The 8421-nt window shown below is 41.9% G+C and overlaps 1 protein-coding gene across 1 annotated transcript; it reads right to left on the bottom strand.

The window, feature by feature from the left end:
- Nucleotides 1-352: 352 nt before the first annotated feature.
- Nucleotides 353-7374, bottom strand: LOC144692618 (vascular cell adhesion protein 1-like). Its single transcript, XM_078561662.1, has 9 exons — nucleotides 7241-7374; nucleotides 6443-6718; nucleotides 5867-6160; nucleotides 5056-5322; nucleotides 4700-4963; nucleotides 3198-3461; nucleotides 2232-2495; nucleotides 1863-2117; nucleotides 353-1757 (listed from the first exon to the last, which is right to left on the bottom strand). The coding sequence occupies exons 1-9, from the start codon at nucleotides 7299-7301 to the stop codon at nucleotides 1588-1590; spliced, it is 2115 nt and encodes a 704-aa protein (XP_078417788.1). The 5' UTR covers nucleotides 7302-7374; the 3' UTR covers nucleotides 353-1587.
- Between the last annotated feature and the right edge of the window lie 1047 nt (nucleotides 7375-8421).

An 8421-nucleotide genomic window follows, 5' to 3' on the forward strand; every position in this document is an offset into this window, starting at 1 on the left:
TATCATGTACTCAATGGCCTTTGACTTAGATGTCAACAATTTGTTTAATAAAAAGGTTCAGTTATTTCTGTATAATAGATAATATCTGTCATGATTTCTATGGGATTTCAGTTTCAGAAATGTTTGAGGGACCAGGGTAGTTTATTTCAGCTGAAGCTCAAAATTGTGTGGAAATTTTAAGTTGCCTTCTCAGTACTAAAGTTAATCATTGTACTAATGCAGAGCCAAACCTTTTACAGAAAAACTTGTCACACTTAAGACTCATCCCCTGTCAAGACTAGCAAAGTGACATTGTTTAGCTTATATTTTACTCTCAGCCCAGCAGTATTCACAAGATATCACCAGCAATAGCTTTTTTAAAAAAAATCTTCAATTTATTAAAAATACAATTGTCAGTCAGTATAATCTGTCAAACATTTACACTTTATAGTTCCAGATATTCAATCACCTTTAGAATCAATCAAAACATTAATTCCATTTGGTGACTCCTTCATAGATAGATCAGTGAAAACTTTCAAATCAACAAGTGTCAACAAAACTCTTATCCCCCACTTCACATTCTTTTCTACAAGGAAATTCACATGAAATTTAGAAGCTGTGATAAAAATACATTTTGCAAATAAGTTTATTCACGTAATTTGAATTATAAATTAATTTCGTTTTTTTGAGTGAACAAAAGTAAATGCTGTTTTTATTAAGTTGCTTAGTTCAAATTACTGGATAATTTAAAATTTTGCACAAAAAAATTTTGAATTATCCAGAGCGGATTGTAATGCAAATTGTTTAATTTATGTTATAGTATACAAGTCATAATGGGCAAGATTTCCAACCCCAGCTTCAGAGACTGATTCTAGCCCAACATATGGTGTCTCAGCCCAGCGCACAGTCCCCAAGTCTAACCCAGCAGCCATTGCCTTGATTCACCACAGTGGATAGCAGCCTGGATCTATACACATGGAACTAATTGTAGAACCAATCCCATATGTGTTGGCTGGGAGTGCTGCAGCAACATAAAAATTCAGTATAGTCTACAGCATTACCCTGCAGATGGTTGAATTATTTTAATTATTTTCTTATAAACTGGAGATCAACACTGTTTCACCTGGTTTATCCATTTAATAATAATACAAGGTCTACTGCAAGTGGAGGATGTGCAGCTGGAAAACCATGTCTGCTTCACTATTGAGTGCTAGAAGTCTGATTATGTGCCTTGGTATCCATGGGTGATAAGACATCATAGGCCATTTGCTATTGCCAACGACTATTTTAAAATGAATTGTTTGTACATCATTCCATCAACATAATATACAGTACAGATCCATAAATATCACAGAATTATTCACTCCAAGATACTCAATAAATTCTGAGGACTATCTACAATAAAGTGTCTTAAGTTCAAGTGTCCCTCGCCTTCCATTCTCTGGATGCCAGCAGTTGGTAATGCTGTTGAATCATATTCATATTACAGTCTTATGCTTCATTTGTCTCTCCGGTCCACTATGCTGCTCCCAACAGTAGAGTTGTTGAGCATTGGAGATTAAACAGTGAGAGCAATGGGAATGTTCATTCCTCCAGTCCTTTATTTCTTCACAAGATCTGTTCTCCTGGTATGTGGTATGATCCTCTGAGGTTGCTTTTGCGATAGATATAATACAGAGCACTAACCAGTACTCCTGTAGATGCCAGTGCCCCGCAACCGGTTGTTACTAGGATTCCTGTGGGATTCTTATCGGCGGGTATTACATCTAGTTTTCTTTCTGTAGACAGACAGGAGAATAGGTTTAGAAATAAATTTCAGTAAAATACCAGCACCAACCACCAATATCTCTTACAATAATATGCTAAAAGTATATTTTACTTACCCATAACTGTTATTTCCACAAATCCTGTTTGATTCCCCAATTCATTGATTACTTCAACCTCATAAAATCCAGCATCACTTTGAGATATTTCATGGATTGTAAAAGAATGGCTGGTAGAACATAGTGTGACTTCACTGTTGTTCTCTAATTTCTTCCAGGTAAACTTGGCTGAGGAATTGCTGTGAACAGTGCAGCCAATGGTGACATTCTCACCTTCACTGACCAACATGGAAGGGTGTGCCCAAAGAGTCAGAACTGTAGGGTGAGAAAAGAAAGTTACATTTTCATTAATAATAATTTATGTGATAATAGTTTTTTTTCCAAGAAGGTTGAATGTGTTGAGATACATTTATTCATTTTCTCACAAACCTTGAACAATGAGCTCTGTGCTCTGGATCTGCCTTCCCAGATCATTCATGGCCTCGCATTCATACTGCCCTGCATCACCAAACTGTGCTGCATCAATTATAAATATTCCATTCTTTGAGTCCAACACCGTCAGTCCACTTGCTGACTTCTTCTTCAGCACAATCTGAGAAGACGGGTTTGAGTGGCTGGTGCAGGTAACACTGACGTAGTCTCCTTCCTTCACAATAGAGGGAGTGACAGACAGATGGGTGTTTCTGGGGGCACCTGTGCAGAAAGAGGATATTTCCCATTATCAATCCGACACTCCAGTTATATTCAGAAATAGTCAGCAATACCAGGCAGATGTGGATAGCGGGTTTGGCTCAGAGGTCACATTTTGTGGCTTTATGCTGCTGGCCATGTGACTTCTGTTAAAACAAGAGAAGGTCCTCTGAGCCAGCTATAAACAACTATATTTCTGATCTGTTCCTCCCATAGTCTGTATGAGTTTGAAAGCTTCCAACCAATTTCTAATGGGTACAAACAGCAACACAAGAGCTGCCCTGGCATTAACACAGAAGAGCAAACTCAAAGACCATGAGGATAAGTGAAACTTGAAATGAGAGAGCACTTCAGTACATGATGATCATTAGATTCTTGAGGGAAATAGGGGAGACTTTACTTTGTGCCTAGCCCAGGTTGTACCTAACTTGGACGGATGTGATGCCAACAGTGGATAATAACAATGGGAACGTGTTCTAACTGGCAGTGCTAACAGCCCCCATTTTGTTGAGCTCATCATTTATGAAAATATAATTGCTAGCAGGTTCAATCCTTCCCATGAAGGCTGTTCTCCCTGGATAACCCCAGCCTTACTTTACAGACCGGTGCTATTGGGAGCAGTGAGTGCCTGTGGTGTGTTTCTATGTTGAGTAATCTTACACTATATAAAATACAATTAAAATATTTCAGAGATAGGGAACCAACCTAGAACAGTCAGTTCCGCCGTTGTGTTGTCTGTCCCCAGATCATTAATGGCCTCGCATTCATACTGCCCTGCATCACCAAACTGAGCTGCATCAATTGTAAATGTTCCACTCTCCGAGTCCAGCACCATCAGTCCACTTTCTGACTTCTTCCTCAGTACAATCTGAGCAGACGGGTTTGAGTGGCTGGTGCAGGTAACACTGACACGGTCTCCTTCCTTCACAACAGAGGGAGTGACAGACAGACGGGTGTCTCTGGGAGCACCTGTGCAGAAAGAGGATATTTCCCATTATATTCACATATGGAGTTGGTTTGGTTACAATCATTATTAATCGAACACTCTAGTTATATTCAGAAATACCCAGCAATACCAGGCAGCTGTGGTTGGTGGGTTTGGCTTAAAGGTCACATATCGTGACTTAATAGGATGGATTTTACCAGCCCTTTGGGGATGCACTGAAAGGCCAGAAGATTGGTAAACTGGCACAGGAAGGTGGCAGCTGGCATTCCCCTTGTCTTTTTGACCCCATGCCATTTTGCCTGTGTTGGGCAAGGTGGTGGGCAGCCCACCTGATCAGAGCCCAATTGGGCCACTTAAGTGGCCGATTAATGCTTCTTCCCATCTCTACTGGCATTTTACTAGTGATTAGAGGGCCCTCCACCGTATGGAGAGACTGCCAGGTAAAACCTAGTTGCTTTTTGGTGGGCTCGGGGGGTGGGAGGGCCTCCTTTTCAGGAACGTTCTGACCAAAGGAGAAGCTCCCAGCAGCAACAGCATCCTGTGGCAAAGGCACCATCTGCCACTTCACTGGTTGCCACTGACAAGATGCTGCCCTGAGTCCAGCAGACCACAGAAGAAGGTTCATCCCCTACTTTTGGCTCCAGCAGCATGACCTCTGCCACCACCATAAAATCCAGCCCTGTGCTGCTGGCCATATGATTTCTGTTAAAACAAGAGAAGGTCTTCTGAGCCAGCTATAAACAACTATATCTCTGATCTGTTCCTCCCATAGCCCGAATGAGTTTGAAAGCTTCCATCCAATTTCTAATGGGTATAAATAGCAACACAAGAGCTGCCCTGGCATTGACACAGAAGAGCAAACTCAAAGACCATGAGGATAAGTGAAACTTGAAACGAGAGAGCATTTCAGTGCATGATGATCATTAGATTCTTGAGGGAAATAGGGGAGACTTTACTTTGTACCTAGCCCAGGTTGTACCTAACTTGGACGGATGTGATGCCGACAGTGGATAATAACAATGGGAACGTGTTCTAACTGGCAGTGCTAACAGCCCCCATTTTGTTGAGCTCATCATTTATGAAAATATAATTGCTAGCAGGTTCAATCCTTCCCATGAAGGCTGTTCTCCCTGGATAACCCCAGCCTTACTTTACAGACCAGTGCTATTGGGAGCAGTGAGTGCCTGTGGTGTGTTTCTATGTTGAGTAATCTTACACTATATAAAATACAATTAAAATATTTCAGAGATAGGGAACCAACCTAGAACAGTCAGTTCCGCCATTGTGTTGTCTGTCCCCAGATCATTAATGGCCTCGCATTCATACTGCCCTGCATCACCAAACTGAGCTGCATCAATTGTAAATGTTCCACTCTCTGAGTCCAGCACCATCAGTCCACTTTCTGACTTCTTCCTCAGTACAATCTGAGCAGACGGGTTTGAGCGGCTGGTGCAGGTAACACTGACACGGTCTCCTTCCTTCACAACAGAGGGAGTGACAGACAGATGGGTGTCTCTGGGGGCACCTGTGCAGAAAGACACGGAGTGAAATGGGTGAATAACAGGAGGCTATTTCAAACGAACATTATTGAATTGATCCAGAGCAAGGTCCACTTACCCTGAATGTGAATCTCCAGCTCTCTGGCCTCCCCCCCAAGCTTATTGCTGGCTTCACAGCGGTACATTCCAGTATCTGCAACCTGAGCTGTTGGCAACTGAAGAGATAACTTCTCCTCAGCAATCACTGACCAGCCATCGGCTGATGCTTTGCTCCACACAATTCTGGCAGGGGGGCTGCTGTCGGTAACACAGGTCAGCCGCACGTCCTGACCTTCCCTCACGGTGTGAGATGGTGTCACAGAAATGTTTGTCATTCTGGGAGCATCTATAGAAGGGGGGAGGAGAAAGATTTTAGTAAATGCAATAGAAACACAGAAACTAGGAGCAGGAGTAGGCCATTCAGCCCTTCTAGCCTGCTCTGCCATTCATTATGATCATGGCTGATCATCCAACTTAATAGCCTGATCCCTTTCATCCCAAGAGCTATATCTAACTCTTTCTTGAAAACATACAATGTTTTGGCCTCAACTACTTTCTGTGGTAGCGAATTCCACAGGCTCACCACTCTCTGGGTGAAGAAGTTTCTCCTCATCTCAGTCCTAAATGGTCTACCCTGTATCCTCAGACTGTGACCCCTGGTTCTGGACTCCCCCACCACCAGGAACATCCTTCCTGCATGTACCCTGTCTAGTCCTGTTAGAATTTTATAGGTTTCTATGAGATCCCCCCTCATTCTTCTGAACTCCAGCGAATAAAATCCTAACCAACTCAAATGCCACCGAGTTTTACATTTTTAGTGAGTTCCTCCCGCCCCTTCCCCTCCCCTCCCCGCTTGAAAGTTGAGGTCAAATCTCTATCTCGATACTTACACAGAACTTGTAACGTTAAACTCCCCTCCAAAGACTGGTTTTGTATGTCGCTAATGAGGAACCGAGCACGGCAAGTGACCTCTTTCCCCGAGTCCTCTATTTCAGGCACTAGTTCACTGCTGATGGTCACTTCTGGCGTTTGGAAAAATTCCTGTTTATTTAAACTTGTCGCTCCTTTCAGCAATTCTACTTCCAGCATAACCGGATAAACATCAGGAATGGTACATCTCAAGGTGCCATTCTTGCCGACTTCCAGTGAGCCCACTGTCCCCAGGACTGGTTCATCTGGAAAAGCTGCAGTCACAGAATCAAACAATACAGTTTAGTGATAACACCTTTCCCGCCCATTAAACTATTCCAAATCTACTGAAAATGCAGATAATCCAGTCATTCACCAATAGACTCAAACTGCTGACAAATAATAACCAAACACTTCTGAAAGGGTTAGAAATACTTTGTATTTTCTACCATTTTAAACTCTTTTCTAAATTATTTTAAAATAAATCACCCGGAATTTATGATAACCCATCCGAAATATGAAACAAAATTCAAGTCAGCGATGAATTAAGTACTCACAATAAACGTTCACTTTCACGGATCTCTGCTGTACCTCGCCGTTGCACGTTACAGAGCAGACATATGTGTTCTCGTTCTGACGGGTCACCGGGGAGAAGGTGAGGGTAGACACTGAGCCCTGGCTGTCGACCGTTCCCCCAAGAGGGTTATCCATAACGGTTCTCCAGCTGAAAATAGGAGAGGGACAGTCTATGCTTTCGCAGCTCAGCACAAGCTTCTCTCCTTTCCGGGTCCACAGCATGGATTTTGGCTGCAGCTTCAAACTGAAAGCAGATCCTGTGTAGGGGGATTTACAAACTTATTTTGTTAAAAAAAAAACTTCACAAGCTTACACATATTTTAAGAAGTTCAAAACTATAAAAATGTTTGAACGCTTATAAGCAATCATTAACTTCATAAAACAAACCTTATAACTTTATAAAAAGTTTACAGATGTCATGTTAAACGTTTACTAATTTCACTTAAAAGTTCACAATTAAAACATTTACAAATGTATATTAAAAAACTTAGTTTTAGAGAAGTTTATAAATGTAGTGTTTTAAAAGCTTACAAATTTATAGCAAGTTTTCAATCATTTAAACTTGACAGATTTTATGTTAAAAATGGAACAGGAATGTGCAGCCTTGGAGTGTAAGTTTTTTTTAAACTTTATAAAAGTATTATTTTTTTAAATGAGAGGAGAGGGCAGACAAGAGGGTCTTTTTAATTCGTTTTTGATGATGAACTAATTATAATGACATGTAGGTAACAAAAAAATAAGGTACAGTAAAAATAAGGATATCAAATCGAAAGATTTACCAGTTGCGAGCAGGACTGTGAGAGTCAGTGCACCGTACAGGTAGGGTCTTCCACTCGCCATATTGCAGCGTCCACTGAAAACAAGGTGCTGGTATGAAGTTCACTTCTGATCAGAAGTCAGCTAACGGAGTCCTTGGCTCCGCTGTCCTATTTTATAGCGCTGCTTGTCTGGCTTGGGAATTTCCCGCGGCAATGAAGAGAAATTCCCAACCACGTGCCCCAACACGCTTCCTTCATCTTTTGTCCAAAATAAGTACTGGGAACTTCCCACTCAGATGCGCGGAGCCAAAGTGACGAAACAAAAGGACAGACATGTACACCAAAACAAATACACTCTCAAAGGTTTGTACAATCCAGGATGTAATTAATGTGACCTGAACTCGAAAAGTTCTGTTAACTGCATAAAATGCTGCAAATCTGAAGAAGGGTCAAAACTATGAGATAAAAACAAAAAAACTGCGGATGCTGGAAATCCAAAACAAAAACAGAAATACCTGGAAAAATTCAGCAGGTCTGGCAGCATCGGCGGAGAAGAACAAAGTTGACGTTTCGAGTCCTCATGACCCTTCAACAGAACTAAGTGAAAATAGGAGAGGGGTGAAATATAAGCTGGTTTAAGGTGGGGGTGGGGTGGGGGGAGAAGTGGTTGGGGGGGGGGGCTTGTAGGGACAAGCAAGCAGTGCTAGGAGCAGATAATCAAAAGATGTCACACAAAAGAACAAAGAGGTGTTGAAGGTGGTGATATTATCTAAACGAATGTGCTAATTAAGAATGGATGGCAGGACACGCAAGGTACAGATAGCTCTAGTGGGGGTGGGGTGAAATAAGACTAAAAGGGCATAAAAGGTATAGATTTAAAAATAATGGAAATAGGTGGGAAAAGAAAAATCTATATAAATTATTGGAAAAAACAAAAGGGAGGAGGAAGAAACGGAAAGGGGGTGGGGATGGAGGAGGGAGTTCAAGATCTAAAGTTGTTGAACTCAATATTCAGTCCGGAAGGCTTTAAAGTGCCTAGTTGGAAGATGGGGTGCTGTTCTTCCAGTTTGCGTTGAGCTTCACTGGAACAATGCAGCAAGCCAAGGACAGACATGTGGGCAAGAGGGCAGGGTGGAGTGTTAAAATGGCAAGCGACACGGAGGTCTGGCTCTTGCTTGCGGACAGACCGAAGGTGTTCTGCA

The sequence above is a fragment of the Cetorhinus maximus genome, chromosome 17, assembly GCF_964194155.1.
Source record: "Cetorhinus maximus chromosome 17, sCetMax3.hap1.1, whole genome shotgun sequence".
In the NCBI taxonomy this organism is placed as follows: domain Eukaryota; kingdom Metazoa; phylum Chordata; class Chondrichthyes; order Lamniformes; family Cetorhinidae; genus Cetorhinus; species Cetorhinus maximus.

Coding starts and splice junctions, on each gene's coding strand:
- LOC144692618 (XM_078561662.1), bottom strand. CDS start 7,301: ATGGCGAGTGGAAGACCCTACCTGTACGGTGCACTGACTCTCACAGTC. Junction 4,964..5,055: donor GCTGGAGATTCACATTCAGG/GTAAGTGGACCT, acceptor CTTTCTGCACAG/GTGCCCCCAGAGACACCCAT. Junction 1,758..1,862: donor TGTGGAAATAACAGTTATGG/GTAAGTAAAATA, acceptor GTCTGTCTACAG/AAAGAAAACTAGATGTAATA.